Genomic DNA, 19360 nt, shown 5'->3' on the forward strand with positions numbered 1-19360 from the left:
GTGACTTACCTGTAGAACACTTCACCAAGTTAATCATTGTAATTATCTTGGTTATCTGTCAGGATGAGCCACTTGACACCCTGTGGGGTGAAGAATTTCCATTGCAAACAAAGCAGGTCTGGCCAGTGCAAGTGACTACTGTGATTATTTCACCAGCCCATCCCCTGAGCACCAAGATTCTTTCATCAGATGTTAATTAAAAGTGGGCACCAATTTGCACCCACTTTAGATTAAAAACAAAATAATTTAAAGGTAAATTATTATGCAGTTTTGTACAAGGGGTTTTGAAAGATGATGAAGCTACTGAACAGTAAGTATACACCAATGACAATTAACCAGACAGCCCAGGTGAATAACAATGAAATATGTTCTGTACCAGTAGTAGCGAACTCAGACTTACACTATTTATGCTGTATAAAAATACTTCTGACACAAGCAGTTTCCCCAAAATCAGATTAAATGGAACATTCAGAAACTTCCCCATTTGAGAGATTTAAAAGGCTGAAAGGTTGTTTTGAACAATTCTCTCTTAAAATGTGTTTTAATATCACAGTGATATATGTGTCAGGATTATGAGATGGCTTCTGACTTTTTCTCATTTTGATGTCCAACAGGGGAAAGATCCTGTAAATGTTCATATTTTTGTCCAGGCTGCCAGTGCATGGCTTTTACAGGATCTCAGATATGATGCCTTTCTCATTGTGAGTAGTTGAAGCTAGAGCAGAGCAGCTCAAGCATTATAGATTATTAGGACAGATCCATGACTAAGCAAAAACATGTGCATCTTCCAAAAGCTATTTAACTGTGATTAGTGCCTGAAGAAGAAGGGAGGGGAGTGGCACAATAATTATTGGTATGATCAATATGATTAGTAAACAAACTATATAACAAATTTAACAACTGCTAGTGACAGTGTCAAAATAGATTCGAGTAGCCACTTTAATTTAGGTGTGATTGCTGGCAATCAGCCTACTTTAATGTATTCATACTCATTTGTATAAAAAACATATATTCTAATTAAATCAAATGACCAAATTATCCTATTACTTCGTATTTGTGTGTTGTTTATTTGTCTGTTTTATTGTTTTTGCAGATTATATTTCCTTTAGATCCTTAATCCTTCTATGTCCTTCTAGACTTTAATCAATAAAAACCATTAGTCTTTGGATTCAATCATTTTTTTATTTAATCCAGAGGGTTTTGAAGTATTTACCTCTTGGAATGTATAATTTTAAATAAATAAATGGTCTTTGTCCACAAAGATTAGGTTAGGGTGTATCTATGTGAATTTGAATGCATAGCATTTAAGTATTATATTCATTTGACTGTAATCCACAAACGAAAAAGATCTGGAAAATAAATGGTTTAACCAGCTAGACAACCATCTTGCAAATGACATTATCATGTAGCACAAGGTTAATCTTTTCAAGTTGTTTTTCTGTATAATCACAGATACAAACAGATTTTCTTCACTGATGATGTACATGTTGTTTGTTTTTTTAGTTTATTGATGTTGTCTACATAAGGCCTACATTTTGAATAGCATCCACACTGAAAGACAATTATTTCTCTCTCACAATATGCTCTGCCTACAGTCTGTTTTTGGGTACCAGAGGGGCACTTTTATTTAGAAAGCATTTATAGTCAGACTGGTATTCATACTGCTTAGTTCACATCTTAGTGTGTTTATATATCATTTGAAATCGAGTTCCCATAATCAAAACACAAGTCTACACTGAATATGAAAACAAACAGAAACTGGGATGTGAGTAATTGTATTTTATATTTTCCTTAGGGAAAAAGACCATTATACTTTTCATATTAAATCTATACCACATATAACACAACTGAAATAAAAGAGAAAAAATAATGAACCGATGTCACAAAATTGGAACATAATATTTATAGCCATTGAAGTATGGATTTGTAGTTCAACTATGTTTTTGAGACTCTGCTGCTAATTGCATGATTAAGGCCAAGATCACAATGTAAATGTAAACTGAAATAATTCGATTAAATTGTGTAGGTTTAATTAATAAATTGATTAAAAAAAATGAACAAACAAATAAATACATCAAATCATGTAAATATAATTGGCAATCTTAAAGATGGAGACGCTGAAGAGATGGGGAGAGTTAAAGCAGTAAAACCTCCCCCTTACAATATATATCTGAAACCTTAAACAGATTGCAACAGAATGAGTATTCTCCGATTGAAAATGATTGGTTTCTTGATGCAATTGTGCCATCTTGTGGTGTAGCAGCTGTTGAATTGATCTTTTCAAGCTTCAATAATTGTATCTATTATGTCTCAAATCAGATATTATTTGGTCCTAATTGAAAATCACACTGTGTATGTTTTTGGTGTGAGACACTCTTGTAATATAATTGCAACGTGGGTCAGCATCCTACAGTGATAATGCAAAGGAAGGAGGAAAACATATTGTCTGAAATGAATGCCTTCAATTTAAAAACAAGTTTAATCCAACAGAATTAGATCTACTGTGCGCGTTACAATTGCATGTATGGATGATAAACAATGGGGAGAAGATTTACAAAGTATTAAAAATATATAATCACACTTCAGAGTTATTTTTAATATTGTAATATTTAGACCCAGATCCAGAATTTATTTACAAAAAATAACATTAATCTAAAAAATCAATAATTTAAAGCATAACATGTTTTCTGAAACTGAATTTGTTTAAAGGCAGAAATAAAATGCATATTTCAAAACAAAAATTGTTAGTTTTGTACTATTTGGAGTAAAATGCTGTAAAACTGTTGAGTCTCTAATAAGCAGTTTAGATATATTTTTTTCTTCAGTTCAGCTGGGCCTGTTCTCCTTCATATTGAGAGCCTGCAGCAGGTAGTCTGTGACCTGTAAATAAAATAATGTAACATATTTAATGAATGTATACTGTATATAGACACACAGATATAGATATAGAGATACAGAGATATAGATATAGAGATACATACTATGAAGCAAAATCACAAGTGTGGCTAAATAAGATAAACTCCATTGTGGTCTTCCAGCTCTTCCATTTAGGAAAATCAGTGTTCAAAACAAATTACAAATTCTGCTGCTGTTCAATTTCTATACTCTGAACTAAATATTTATGGTATATACATTTTAAATACAAAATGACAAATGATGCTTGGACACGTCTCCACCCCCCTGAGTTAATACTTGGTGGTTGTATTTGGCAGCAATTACAGCTGTGAATCTGTGGACAGGTCTCTACCAATTGTGCACACTTAGATGTGGCAATATTTTACCATTCTTCTTTACAATACTGTTCCAAGTTCTGTCAAGATTCTTTGGGAGAGATGATGAACAGCAATCTTCAAGTCATGCCAGAAAAATGTAATTGGATTTTGGTTGGGGCTCTGACTGGGCCACTCAAGGACATTTATATTTTTGCCACTTTAGTGATGGCTGTGTGCTTCAGGTCATTATCATGGTGAAAAGTGAACTACAGTTTCAGTTTGTTTTCGTGTAGAGGGCAGCAGGTTTTCCTAAAGGAATTTTCTGTACTATGCTCCATTAATTTCCAATGACAAAAGCTCCAGTCCCTGATGATGAGAAACATCCCCATAACATGATGCTGAACCACCATGCTTCACAGTAAGGATGGTGTTCATTTGGTGATGCACTGTGTTGGGTTTGAGCCAAACATAACATAATGCTTTGCATTTAGGCCAAAAAGTTTAGATTTAGTTAATCAGACCACAAATAGTTTTGCCACATGGATACAAAATCTCCTGAGTGTTTCAGGTGGGGTTTGTTGAGTAATGGCTTACTCAAATTTGTGGAGTTTTTGGGACATTGTTGTCACATGTACACTTTGACCAGTCTTGGCCATAAAGGCCTGTAGCTCTTGAAAAGTTGTCATTGGCCTCTTGGTAGTCTCTCTGATCAGTCTCTTTCTTACTTGGTCATTCAGTTTGGAAGGGTGGCTTATCTAGGCAGGGCAGGGGCAACAGTTTAACTATGTTCACTTGTCGCCGAAACCCCAGTACTTGCCGTAATTGTGCTTGCCGTCTCTTGGGTGACATGCATTTAATTTCTTCCACTCACGTGTCACATCAACAATGCAGCTCATCCCATAGAACTGCATTCATCCTATCTGTTTAATACAGGCTGTGTTCGCTCAGAAATGCAATCACCTCAACCCAGTATGAACATGTGCATCAGCCTTGCCTGGTTATGACTGGTTAAAATAAGGTCTGGATGGAGCGCAGTCTGCTTGCGGACATGGCGATTAGGAAATAAATGTGCATGTGTCAACATAACCAAGGCTTAATACATACTGCATATTACTACATTTTGCATATTGCATTTTAATTCATATATACAACTGCATATTGTTGGCATTGTTACAGCCATAACTAAGGATAAGATGCTTCTCGTCTGCCATATGGGTAAAAATGCTCCCTCTCCTAGGTCGACTTGTAATCATTTGATTCTGGTGTATCATAAATATTTGCATCACTGCCCATGCTCAAAGATGTAAAAGATACCTTTCATATACCATAGCTGCCATTCCCAGGGGCTCATAAGTCAACAATTTGCAATATCACAATGCATCTTGACTCAGTTCTTGATGAGGATGGGGTTCATGCTCAACAGTTATTGTCACACCACTGTCATTCACATGCCTATGATCCAGTGTTTGTACCATGAGAATATTTAGTGAATGCATGGTTACAGAGCTATTCCTTTTGGAGATGATGGCTTACAATGAGGTCTTGAGTTAGGTACCTACCTCTTTCAAGTCCATGCTCCTTTCCCTCACCTCCAATGGAGTCTTTCTACTAAGAGGCAACCCTTCTTTTAAAAACTGACCAGTCTGGCTGCCACTCACATCTAAGGCTCTTATGAGGTTTTTGATGTCTTCAGACCACTTCAAATATCCATCCACCTGCTTGGCTTCTTCTGGTGCAGATAAATATTGGGTCCTGTCACCTTCTTCAGTTTGAAAAGGGAAATCAATACTCTTCTTTCCCATCAAATGTCCTGTGGAAACAAGGATAAACTGTGAAAAACAAATCTATATATTCTTGTGTCACACATGTAAGTTAGCAAAATCAAATCAATGTTGTTGTTTTTTTGTACTATTAGGTGCTTGTTTGTCATAATTTTCTTTTTTGTATTTATAAATGTAATGTGACGTTAAAGTTATATGGATATGGCCTTAAACATTCTTTGGAGATTATTATTCAAGTGAAATACCATATTTTTTCAGGGCATCTAATACAGCTTATAAATAATACCTATTAGCTTGGCATCAATAATCTATAGCATCAAAGTTCTTCCATAACTGACAAGGGAATTTATATTGAATCTTATGTGTCCATTTTGATGTACCTGTATCAAGGACTTTGAAGGTTGCTGATTGATAAGCTACATTTTGATTATCCGACACTCTGATTAAAATTATTTTACATGTTTGTGAGATTCACTTAAAATACTGAAAGACAAAGATTCATTTTGACTTCAGGAATCAAGCTGATAAAGTAGTATTTAAATATTGGCACAGCGCCAATATTTCTCAGACAAAACAATTTCATCCTATTTCCCAAACTGTCAGACTCCATTAACCATCAAATGGATGTATTTTAATGAGTACAAAGGGTAATTTTACCGAAATAATTATTCGCAAAAACAACAAAAAGTAATTATTCCAAACTTCCAGTCCTTGACAGCTCACTGAAATTTGCATTCAATCTCATGTCAGAATGGTGGACATTATATCAAACACAATATTTATTTATTAAATTATTCTCTCTGTGATACCCACTGTCAAACTTTTTTTTTCATGGAGCATGCATTTTAAAACTACACTATAGCCTACCTACTTATGTACAATTTAAATCATATAAAATAAATAATAATACATAACACATTTTAGTTAGTTTTTTTGGTAGTAAATACTTAGCACATACACAGAGATGAATTTCAGTTTTACTAATTACATAGAATTATATATATATATATATATATATATATATATATATATATATATATATATATATATCCTTTGTTGTATATAAGACTCCAAATATTCAGCTAATTGTAAATATCAGTCTGTTTTGTGTCACTTGTAGGTACTGAAATTGCAACTGGAACACATTTTAATTCATATTTTAAATAACCTAAGGCAGCTATTCTCCAACTAACCTTTAAACTGTTTTCCTAGACAAATACTAGGCCTGTTTAAAGTTCCAGGTGAAAATTGTCAAACACAATTTATTGCAAATACTACTGTACTTAGCAATTGGCTCCACTGATAACTGAACTGAACTGGATTTTAGTCACTGGTATCTGTGGGATTTTTTCAGATATGAATTTACTAGCTGGCTGCTTTTCTACAAGAAAGTACATACCAAACACAGACAGTCCATGGTGGAAATCAAAGTGCAATACATATTTTCTCTATGCTTTATAAGAGGTATTAAGATATGACGAGTGAGATGTAACTGCTAGCCAATACACATAAATATTTGTATGGGTGTCAAAATAATCAAACCTCACTGGAGACAAGATTGTGTTTAAATTGATTTTTCTATTGGGTTACACAAGTGACAGTTTCCCATTGGTTTTATTATTGGGGTCCTCTGTGCAAATATTTTAGTAATCTTAATGTTTACATTTTGTCTCATTTATATAATGAAATAGCACATAACAAAGCAAATAAAAAAGGCAACGGGAAGACTATTTTTTTCACCTTTAATCGGCCAGTGTATTTCTGCTTAATTACCATATTCACAACTTAACAAAATACTTGTATATTTAAATTAAAAACAAAAAGGTAAAGCTATTTCAATGTAAGAAAAAGCAGGATGATATAAAGTTTTGCATTAAAAATGGCTTACCTATACCATCATTATCAACAGTAGATATTTATTACTAGAATGGCAAGTTGTTTTTATTCCATTTAAAAACATTTAATTTGATGATCAATTTACTTTAAATAGATATTGTTTATTAAACACTATTTAGGCTAGGTTATTTAAGAGCAGGTAGAAAACAAATAATGTGATATATTGTAATAATTGTTGAAGACTGGTGTCCCCATTCACTCTGAATTACAACGTGTGCAACCTGAATGCATTTTTAAATTAATATTTCTACAATTACCTTTCAATATATTACAATACATTTTTTATACCCATTGTTTGAGAAAGTAAACTTTTTAGTTTGAATCATTAATTATGATGATGATGATGATGATGATGATGATGATAAAGTTCCACACTATCTCCCCCAACCCCCGTCTGCCTTCTTTCTCTCTCCTGACTACATTTATGTTCACAAAATTAAGGAAAAAGTCCTGCTCTTCTACCCTTTCGTACAATTTTCTTTTTGCATCTGTTGATAGTTGTACATTTAATTCGATAGTTAAAGTTCAAATGTGTATTTAAGAAAAAAAAAGGTTGCTTACCTACAGCCCAGTGGTTGCCTCTGGGGTATATTTTGGCCAGAGGTGCTCCGTTCTCCACTGGCACGGCTGTAGCGTAGTGGACTCTGCAGATGACTGCAATTAAAACAAGCAAAGAAAACATTGCTCTGTATTTCCAAATGAGAAACTCTGCGCCCATGTTCACTGGAAAGAAGCACCCCTTTTACGACAGACAGCTGCGTCTCTTGTCTTTTTTTGCTCCAGAAGGTATGCCCGGGTACCTCCCTGCCACTGCATTTATAAGAAACCGTGACGAAGTCACAACAGTGACCAGACGAACCTGACGTAGGATTCGTGTGTTTTGCTCCAGTGAGTTACTGCCAAGTGTCATATCGCATCTCTGTGGCACTGATGCGCACAAATATCCAATACAAAACATTCAATATCCCCTTCCAATAACTTCACGTCAGCAGCCCTTTGAGAAAACCCAATATGCTGCTAAGTGACACCTTTCACAATAAGTGATAAAAAATAAATACATCTTATTTTCTATTGTGCCCTTTAAACTGTCATTAAGACATGTCAGCGTTCTTTCATTAACATTCATGAGTTTGATTGTTTTTTTGAATCGCTGTGTATTCTGTCCAGAGTGTTAACAGTTCGTTAATTGCTTTGTGGATGTCTTGTTTAACTTTCTCACTATAAACTAATACGAATAACGTTGCAAAACGTATGGTATTACCGCACTTGTATCTATATATAGATGATAAACTGTAATATATTTGCATGTTAACATGTTACGTTAATTTTATAGATATATTTCCATGGCGTTTATAATGCTTTGAAATGTTTAATTCATGCTTACATGATAGATATATTATAGCGACGAAAGGGTGTTACAACTGAGGTGAATGGAAAATAATTACATTGGATAATTAATGTTACTTTCAGGTTTCAGTAGAAAGGGTTCAAACAGAAATTACATTTCATTCATGCTGTCAGGTATTCTAGCTGATGTTGACTCTTATTTTCCATTACAAGTATTCCTGCCACAAATATTGTGAATGTAGAATAAAGCAAGGGTTAGCACCAAAACCATTGTACAGACTTCCCAGCATAACAATTTATTACTTTTATGTAAAAACATAATTACTTCTGGATTATGTTCATTATTATAGATTAAATTATTTTCATTGAACTCAGACCACTTTTGTCAGATATTTAGGATTATGCAACATGAATGACACACAAAGGGTCAAAAACTAAAATGAATGATGTTGATCGATGATATAATCAAAGGTGGAACTGCACAGAATCTTAGAAAATTGTCTGTAAAACCCTTTGAAGACTAATTGTATTTCCTATCCTTCATAGTTTGAAGTGTGTATGAGCAGATGTCATCTCTTCAAACACTGGCTAGCATTGACAAGTTCAGTGTCCTCTACTGGTAGCAAGTTTACTGAGGACGAAGGGTCTCTCTGGCAAGGAGCAACATACGCTCCCTGACCTATTCAGTTGCTTGTCCAGACTCTGGTTCTCTCCCGCCTGGATTACTGTAACTCCCTCCTAAATAAACCATTTAGCTAAACATTTAGATGTAATGCAGTGTCAGGCAGACTCATGAGAATCGGAAGGTTAAACATTATGATATTCAGGTCTTTGGTAGTATGCTCTTCTGCCCAACAAGGAAGAGATGACAGAAAAGCCTATGGCATAGATGTCTATGTAAAGACACTGTTTATTGTTTATAAACAGACTAACGGGGAAGCTGCTTGTATAGAAGAAGCATGACATTTCTGTCATAGAAGTAAAAATGTAGACTCCCATGTCTGGCAGGTACAGGAAATATTGTGATAATTGAAAGATGGGGGGTGTTTTGATTGTTTAAGCCTGTAATATACAGTAATGTATCTACCATATTGTCTAAAAAATATCCAGTGCAACATTTGTTCCTGATTTATGTGCAACAGAAATACAAGAGAAATACAATTAATAACTAATTACAGAAATACATTTTCACTAAAACTCATCTTTGTCAACTGAGGTGAATTTGTAAGGAAAAAAGGAAAGAAAAAGCTGTGTAGGAAGAGAATATTCTCCACAGAATAACATATTTGACGTAATGTAAACAACCTCTTGACCTTCTGGGTACATTTTGTTTCATTCAGTGCTTTCTTCCATATACGCTGTCAAACAGCAGGTGTGATCAAGTTTGTACACTCACACATGTACACAATGTATATTGTACTTCCCTTGAACTGCATTGTGTATTTTAGAGTGTATCCAATGCCAGCTTTTACATAATATACAGGAACAAAAGACTTGTGAGATAACAGATGAAAGCACACTGCAAGAATGGATGGACTTAAAATGATCCTATTGTACTGCATATTAATTTAATTTAACTACACATTTGTTTAATTCGTTTCAGATTTTTTCAAGAACAAGAGTTATACTTTAATCTAATGTATTTAATCTAACTGGAATGATTTCCAAGTTATATTTTTCAGATATGCAGTCTATCTAATAAATGTTTAGTTAGATCAATCTCTATTCTTTGGGTGTATAAAGCTAAAGCACACGAGCTGGATTTCTGTTGAGAAGTTATTTTGATTCTGTCATGATAAGGAGAAAGCTGGGAATTGAGAGGGGGTGAAGCAATTGTCTTTAATTTACTGCTAAAAAGCCAAGGGCTGAGCACCAAGTTAACCTTTGTCATGATAAGGTTGGACATTCCTCACAGGCAATGTCAATGCATCTTTCTTATAATTCCCTTAGGAAATAGTCTGTGTAAGAAAAACGCAGAACACCAGAATAATTCTATTTGCTTGACAGAGGTTTAGTGAACCACTTTCTCACAGTGAAGTACTGAAAGTAAAAAATAGAGCAAATTAAGAAAAAAAAAAAAGTAGTGCTATTACTTATCCTATAGTTATACTTTTGGGACACATGTACTCATTTGAATGGTGGGCAAATGTGTTTGAATGTGAAAGGTGTAAGAGAAAAAGTGTGACAGCGTATCACTGCAGCCCCAGGCAGCACATTGAGTCTCATATATAGTCGTTTTCTTCAAATTCAGTGCCTGAGGGCCACAATCCAACAGGTTATATCAGTCCCTTTGTATCATTACCTGCATTAGACCTAAGATAGGGCAGGCATTGGTTCAGTTAAAGTGAAAATAGTTCAATTAACAAATAAAGTTAGGTCCATAAATATTTGCACAGTGACACAATTGTCATCATTTTGGCTCTGTACAACACCACAATGGATTTCAAAGGAAACAATCAAGATGTTCTTTAAATGTAGACTTTCATCTTTAATTTGAGTTTAGTTACATCCAAATTGGGTGAACAGTGTAGGAATTATACCCATTTTTGTATGTGGTCCCCCCCAATTTTAGGGGCTCAAATGTAATTGGACAATTGGCTGCTTGGCTGTTCCTGGTGTGTGTTATTCCCTCAATTACAGGTAAGCAGATAAAATGTCTAGATTTGATTTCAAGTGTGGCATTTGCATTTGGAATCTGTTGCTGTTAACCCGCCATATGAACTCCAAAGAGCTGCCACTGCCAGAAAAGCAAGCCATCATTAGGCTGATAAATCAAAAACATTAGGCCAAATCAACTATTTGGTACATTCTTAAAAAGAAAGAACGCACTGGTGAGCTCAGGAACACCAAAAGGCCCAGAAGACCACGGAAAACAGCTGTGGTGGATGACAGAAGAATTATTTCCCTGGTGAACCCCTTCACAACAGTTGTCCAGATCAAGAACACCCTCCAGGAGGTAGGTGTATCTGTGTCAAAGTCAACAATCAAGAGAAGACTTCACCAGAGTAAATACAGAGGGTTTACCACAAGATGTAAACCATTGGTAAGCCCCAAAGACAGGAAGACCAGATTCAATTTTGCCAAAAAACATCTAAACATCCTTTTGTCTATTTGTATGTTTGTTTATTTTAAACAACAACAAAGGTTATTTTCTGTGAAGGTTTTAGTCACATTAAATATGTGTCTGGTAGCATTACCTGTATACCCCACTATACTACTGTAGGACAAACACAATTGTACATAATTATTGAGAAATATTATAATTAACCAGTAGACAGTAGTTGATGTTCTGATTACTTAATTATTTTCCACTTCATTTAGCTTTATTCATATCTTAAGCTTTCTGATTATAAACTGAGTCTGAGTGATAGTAATCACTCTATAGTGGTGTGGACTTCTCCACTGACCCACTGTATTTGATCAAAATCAGAAGAGATTACTACTGACATTTTTATTTTATTTAGTTTTTTGGGATAACCTTGGCCTTTTTCTTTGGCTTCAGAGCAATATTTTGCCCTTGCAGATATTAATACCTAATTGTATATGGTAATATCACCTTTTCTGTATATCCTATTGATCAATAGTTATAGAGTATAAAAGTATCAATAGAGTAAACCTCTCTAACATTCATGGCTGATAAATTGAATTTAGAGAAGTTTACGACAGATGGTACACCATGTAAACTTTCTGTTTTGCCATTCACACTTGTGAGTACTGCTTTGCCCTGCACTGCTATTATCTTAATTGAAAACCCTTTAGCTGAAATCTGTGTTGTGTGTGGGGTCCAAGATCGCTCTCTCTACCACTGTCTGGCTAAGCCCATGAGGCAACACTCACCTTCCTCCCGTTGCACACAGGCACTATAGAATCTACCACTTGGAGCCCACGCCATTGCACCAGGGACTCTGACATGCGTGCCTTGATGGAGCAGATGCCAGAGCTAATGAAGCTGTAGTCTCCACCAGTGCAGCAGGAAGTTTTGCCTGCTTCAGTGCCTGTACCTACGAGACCCGCCCTGGCCTGTGCTCCACCTACCACTTCGGGTGAAGGAGAGCAATCATCTATCTGACTGGCAGACGCTCTCTCACTTCATGCCTCAGGTAATGCCACCTCCCGTTGTGTGTAGCCATCCTGTACGCTTCCTCAACAAGGACAGCCTGCACCTAAGCCACGTCCCCACGGAGATTTATGGTACCGTCTGCAGCAGGCATGGCCTCCGCATCATCCTCAGCCTCAGCAAGTCTCCTTATGCACTCCTATGTGTAGCTGATGAGGGTCGGAGCTCCCTGCCTGGGATTCGAGCTGCACACCACCGGTGCCCCTCCAAGCGCTCCACAACACAGCGGCTCCAGCGCACTACAGTATTAAGCCCTCTAAGCTAAAAGGCCGGGCCTGGACTACTTTTACTGAGGGGTTACGTCACTTTGTAACGGCTCATTATACACGAATGCCCCATTACATAAGCACCAACAGGTGATCAATAGGCCCCTCTGCCACCTCTGCCAAAACTGGCACATGGTCCCTGACATGCCTGTCCTGCATCCAGACATTAAAGTGGCAGAACTGAAAAATATCTGAAATGTTTAAATGGAGCTTCAATGGTGTGGCCTAGTCCCCCACAGAGGAACCTTTTGCTATTTTATGGGTTTATCTGTCACTAAATTATACAAAATAAACTGGGAACAATGGCATCAGTATCATCAGCCTACAACTACCAAAAGTACCAAAATAAAACACATCCCATCCACTTAATATAATTCCAAGAGCCAGATTAAAATGTATTACAAATTACAGAGGAAATTACCTAAATGTAAGACAGTAGGCACTGGAAATGCACTATAATTAAGGATAGTAGGGGTATAAATAGTACTAGTAGAACTTTAATAGTAGAATAGTTTTAATACAACAAACAAACCAGGCACCAACAGAAATCAAGATATAGAGAAAGTGGCATGCAACAATAGATACTAACTTTAAAATACTAAACTACTGTAACTGTTTCTTTACAATATGATTAAAACTATCAAATGCATTTATTTTTTCAAATACACTTTTTTTTTTTCCAGTTATAATTAATCATGTTTCACATTAATACATAAATAATGTTTAAGTGAATGTAGTGAAATAAACATATGTCATGTGCAACAGCAGAGACTCCAGGATTCTGAAAGTTGGGGGCGAGGTTGGGGGCGTTCAACATCTTAATATTTGCAAGATAGTAAGCATACATATACACTCACCTAAAGGATTATTAGGAACACCATACTAATACTGTGTTTGACCCCCTTTCGCCTTCAGAACTGCCTTAATTCTACGTGGCATTGATTCAACAAGGTGCTGAAAGCATTCTTTAGAAATGTTGGCCCATATTGATAGGATAGCATCTTGCAGTTGATGGGGATTTGTGGGATGCACATCCAGGGCACGAAGCTCCCATTCCACCACATCCCAAAGATGCTCTATTGGGTTGAGATCTGGTGACTGTGGGGGCCAGTTTAGTACAGTGAACTCATTGTCATGTTCAAGAAACCAATTTGAAATGATTCGACCTTTGTGACATGGTGCATTATCCTGCTGGAAGTAGCCATCAGAGGATGGGTACATGGTGGTCATAAAGGGATGGGCATGGTCAGAAACAATGCTCAGGTAGGCCGTGGCATTTAAACGATGCCCAATTGGCACTAATGGGCCTAAAATGTGCCAAGAAAACATCCCCCACACCATTACACCACCACCACCAGCCTGCACAGTGGTAACAAGGCATGATGGATCCATGTTCTCATTCTGTTTACGCCAAATTCTGACTCTACCATCTGAATGTCTCAACAGAAATCGAGACTCATCAGACCAGGCAACATTTTTCCAGTTTTCAACTGTCCAATTTTGGTGAGCTTGTGCAAATTGTAGCCTCTTTTTCCTATTTGTAGTAGAGATGAGTGGTACCCGGTGGGGTCTTCTGCTGTTGTAGCCCATCCGCCTCAAGGTTGTACGTGTTGTGGCTTCACAAATGCTTTGCTGCATACCTCGGTTGTAACGAGTGGTTATTTCAGTCAAAGTTGCTCTTCTATCAGCTTGAATCAGTCGGCCCATTCTCCTCTGACCTCTAGCATCAACAAGGCATTTTCGCCCACAGGACTGCCGCATACTGGATGTTTTTCCCTTTTCACACCATTCTTTGTAAACCCTAGAAATGGTTGTGCGTGAAAATCCCAGTAACTGAGCAGATTGTGAAATACTCAGACCGGCCCGTCTGGCACCAACAACCATGCCACGCTCAAAATTGCTTAAATCACCTTTCTTTCCCATTCAGACATTCAGTTTGGAGTTCAGGAGATTGTCTTGACCAGGACCACACCCCTAAATGCATTGAAGCAACTGCCATGTGATTGGTTGGTTAGATAATTGCATTAATGAGAAATTGAACAGGTGTTCCTAATAATCTTTTAGGTGAGTGTAGTCTATATAACTACATTTAAAAAATACAATTAAAAACATGTAATTATCAAATCAACCTTTTGTTACTACAGATACAAATGACTCAGAACACATTCTGTTCGAGCCTACTCCACTCTTAGTATTACATGTGTTGTTGGAATTTCCTATTTACTCAACTTAGTAGTTATAACTGATGGTAATAAGAGAGTTAGAAAATGTAACCAGTAATCAAATTGGTTTTGCTGTTTTATTGTTTTATTGTAATTGTTATCTTTGGTAATTCAGTAATGTTTTAATTCAACTGGGTTCTATTTGTATCTAGTTGCTTTTGATTTACTGGCAAATTCAAAAACTTAATATTTTCCAGACTGTGTTTACATATAGATGTGTTCATAATTTAGAAAAAAATAAAAAAATATATTATTATATCCTTTGGATTTAATTTGGAATTGGATGCAAAGCCTCTGTGCCAATTCACATTCGAAGAATTTTGGGCTCTGTCCATACATTTGTTTTTTTTATCAAGCATCCTAAAATGCAGTGTACATACAGAGGATCACTGCATCATGACATGATGACATCAATGATTGACACCAATAACCATCTGATATTAGAGATCTATATCACAATGCCAGGAGTGAGGGTGAGGCCGAGGGCAGATTTTGAGGCTTATCATAACTTTGAGGCAGAAGGGGGGACAGTCCTGGCTGCCCCTCATTGAATTTTGTTCCACTACCAGTGAGTCATATTAAGCCACCATCTGGTATTTATTGGTGTTGTCCATAGAAAAATCTTCCCCACCATGATGTACAGGGTAGTAGTTTGCTATTAGCAGGTGGGTCAAAGTTTTGATTTAATCCGGCACTAACTTTATGCTGTGTATACATACAAATACAAATAAAAGTAAATGTGTTTATATACATTGCTAATTTAAAATAATACATGAGAGTCAAAACAGGTTTTCAATATATTTTCCCTAGTTTATTTTAGAAAACCATATTTATTGAAGTTGAGTTCTAAAAAGGAACAGCATTAGTTACATTAAATGTCCATGCTAAAAGGAAGCAAACAATACTATATTACCCTAACACTTTATAGAGCTAAACCCATGTTATCTATAGGATCACATGCCCATTTAGGCAAGTTCAATAGGTTTTTCTGAGGAGTTTACATTAAAATACATAATTTACATGATAGAACATGTAACATTCACAGTCTCAAGTAGATGGTGCTGGCATGAAAATATGAAAATAAAAAGGGATAGGGGTATGTAAGCACATAAATGGTTGTTCCAGTCTGATCCGGTTTTAGGCCTGTAAGATCTGCCTCCCCAGGAAATACTTTCACCACAGTGCCTCACTTTCCCAGTACTTTGCTGAAGGTAATCTACTGAAATAACAAGCATTCAGGGAGGTAAAATTTTAATGACCACTAGATGGCAGCAATAAGCCTTATAAATAGCACCCGTTGGAGACACAGATAAGTGTCTGTGTTCAACAGAATTGTTGTGGAAAATATTCTGAATTGATAAACAATACTTTGAAAGAGTTTATTTTTGCCCCAATATTTCAATTTCCCATTTCCCATTCATAGAAATCAAATACATAATTGCAGATATCATATTCGATTCAGACCGAGTTTTCCTGAAGTTTCTAGTAATATGTTTAGACATTGACTTTATAATCTTGTAATCTTTCACAAACAGCTGCTCCTAGCTTTATGAGTATATGTGTTACTACACTGACATTGTCATCGCAGCAAAGACAACAGATATCTCTTCAACAAGATATTTATTGTGCTGGTCACTTAAATATTACTTTAATTTAACCAATTTCAGTATACTGAGTAAATTTAGGCCTGATAGTATAATGATACCCAATGGGAGGACACAGAAAAAAATCTATTCTCGCATTGCAGGCCCACCCCTCATATTACCAACTTTGAACAATGTGAGGTTAGAAACCAAAGAGCCTTTTAAATGATGAACTGGAAGCACAATTTATTCAGAGGGTAGATTTTTTATGCAAGCATGCCCAGGAGAGTGTAATTGGGAAATCCTTCAAACGGTCTCCCTGAAAATAGGGAGCAGGGCATTTATAAGGCAATTCTTTCACTTCATTGGTTGCAGCTTTCATAACATATCACAGTGGAAAATAATAATCACTGAAGGTGGAATTATATATATATATATATATATATATATATATATATATTGTAATGCATTAGTTAGGAAGTTTAATTATCATATGGTTCTTTATTCTGGCTAGCAACAGTAAGATATCTTAAGAAATTATGACTTCTGCAAGAAAATTCAAGATACTGCAGACTGTGATGGTACAGCTGAAAACTCTGAAGGACAGAAAGCTTGATAAACAGAATGTCATTATTAGTTGCATGGAAAAGTACAGAGACAATATACAGAGCACAGCTTAACACCCAAATATAATTTATAATAATAATTCTGAGTTCTTCAAAACCAACTCAGAGCATAAGGAAAATATCTTGGCAACCATGACACCAATTTAAATGCCAATTGGTAGTATCCAACAGCTTTGGGAACAATCTCCTGCAGCCTCTTATGCAAGAAGTGCAATTTAATGCTTTTCTTGTTAGAGGGGCATGAAACACTGTATGATGGCACACTGCAATACTCCACTGCTAAGAGAAAACTTTCACCCATGCAAAAAGGTGATTGGCTGTAAATTACTTTTATGTACAGGCAATAAGTGATAGCGTCTGAAATGTATTCCAACACATTTGTGTTGATAGCATGCCAACTTTTTGTCACTGACCACCTTCATATTCATATACACAGTACTGTATAACTATGAATGCTGTAGTAATGTAGCAGCTTCTTCTAAGGTGGTCAACATAAAATGCAAGACAAAGCTTATTCAGACATATTATGCACTTAATGCACTTGGGTGCATTAAAACAGACTCATATACAGGATATTTGTATACCCTATCCAAATTGATAATAATTTAAGCATTTTCTAGTATAATTCTAATTATTTGGTATTTTTATTGCTCTTCTGCCTCAGATTTCATGTATTATATTTGTATAAAGTATAAAGAGTTCAGCTTAAAGTAGAATGTAATCTCCAACAGCCTTTGTATGTCGGGAGAGCTTTCTAATAATTTGACCTGCTGGAAAGTTAGTAACATTTTTTGTGAAGTGCAGGTGGGAGTCATTGGCTTTTGAAAACATCAATATTTGAGTCTTATCCCTGGGTGCAGGTACAACTATTGTATTTGTATTAAGACAGGATCCAGACACAGCCAGGTCCCACAGCCCTGCTCTGCAATGGAAAACGTAGGGTTACAGGCTCTTCACCAGACACATACACCAGATGTCTTACTCTCACTTCTACTGGGATGTTTTTGTTTGTCTTTTGCATTTTTTTTCAGTAGTATTAATTCCTCACTCAGATAACACAAAGTCCTGTTTCCATAAAAATGCCCTCAGTATGTGTGCTGTTGTTTTTTTCTTTTCTTTTTGATTGCATCTAGTTGATACACTTATTTTATTAGAATTGCTGCCTTCCAGCTCATGTCATATCAGCTCATTGTGACCGGGAGTGCTCAGCGGCAGTGCACCCAGGCTAGGGAGGACTAAATTGGCCATCTTCTCCAAATGGTGTTACCCTGTGGGATATACTAAAAGTCTACCGAAAGGGACAGAGTATTTATTTATTGGATTAAAAGAAAAAATACAATGTTGAACTTGAAGACTTATAACAAGAAATATTAATATAAGAAGATATCAGGACCAGAATTGTGTAAGAAATATCACAAAGGTTTGTCATGGCAACTTAAAATAGATGTACAATTAATGTCATAGAAAACTTAGCCAAAGAGTCAACACACAACCCCAAATAAGTAAATGATAAGTTTAAAAATGATTATACTGAACTATACCCATCTAATATAATCTAATATACAAATGGGACCCCTAAAGTATTAAGAAAAAAACACAGTTCCCAATATCCCAAAACCAAACTTGACAAACTCACAAATAAACATGCAACACAATTTATCTAGTGGAAGCTAGACTCCCCTCTCCTGGTCTCCCTGAGGTTGTCTGAAATGAATGACTGTCTATCACTTATGCTTTAAGATACAAGATAAACATATTTTATAAAGTATGGCTGCAGAGGACATGGTTACTAAGCAACAGGTATGTGTTCTTCATTAAGGTAATATAAAGCAACGAAGATGTGGATCACATGCAAAAGAAAAATACAAGTGTAGATATATAACATTACAGTTTGCAGTATCATAACCAAAACATCTATGCAAAAATACAAAATAAACACAAAATAAAGGGAAAAACACACCATTCCAATAATTCAAAATAATCAGTAATGCTACGACATTTGCAGAGTTATCTGAAGCAGGTAACAGTTATTGGTATTATGAGACTTTGCTTTTCGTTAAGGCCAGCCCCAGGTTATGAAAACAGCTGGCCAGTCTGTCACAGAGGGCACATCCTGTCTGCATAGCACTGCAAGTATTGCACTGGGCAGAGCTAATGCAATCAGCGATCCTCTTCCAAAGAGAAAGGGGGAGGATGAAACCATGGATAAACTCCACTGGCCTGTAGAAATGTGGGGCTTCATCACAGAATGGCTCTGGAACCAACTCCTTATCCCGCTTAGCCAACAATCGCTAACAAAAATGCTGGAGT

At 36.1% G+C, this 19360-nt stretch overlaps 1 protein-coding gene across 1 annotated transcript; it reads right to left on the bottom strand.

The window, feature by feature from the left end:
- Positions 1 to 2515: 2515 nt before the first annotated feature.
- Positions 2516 to 7658, bottom strand: grp (gastrin-releasing peptide). Its single transcript, XM_066711722.1, has 3 exons — positions 7451 to 7658; positions 4772 to 5022; positions 2516 to 2880 (listed from the first exon to the last, which is right to left on the bottom strand). Exons 1-3 carry the CDS (start codon positions 7605 to 7607, stop codon positions 2827 to 2829), a joined length of 462 nt encoding a protein of 153 aa, XP_066567819.1. The 5' UTR covers positions 7608 to 7658; the 3' UTR covers positions 2516 to 2826.
- Between the last annotated feature and the right edge of the window lie 11702 nt (positions 7659 to 19360).

Source organism: Amia ocellicauda, chromosome 8 (assembly GCF_036373705.1).
Source record: "Amia ocellicauda isolate fAmiCal2 chromosome 8, fAmiCal2.hap1, whole genome shotgun sequence".
NCBI lineage: Eukaryota > Metazoa > Chordata > Actinopteri > Amiiformes > Amiidae > Amia > Amia ocellicauda.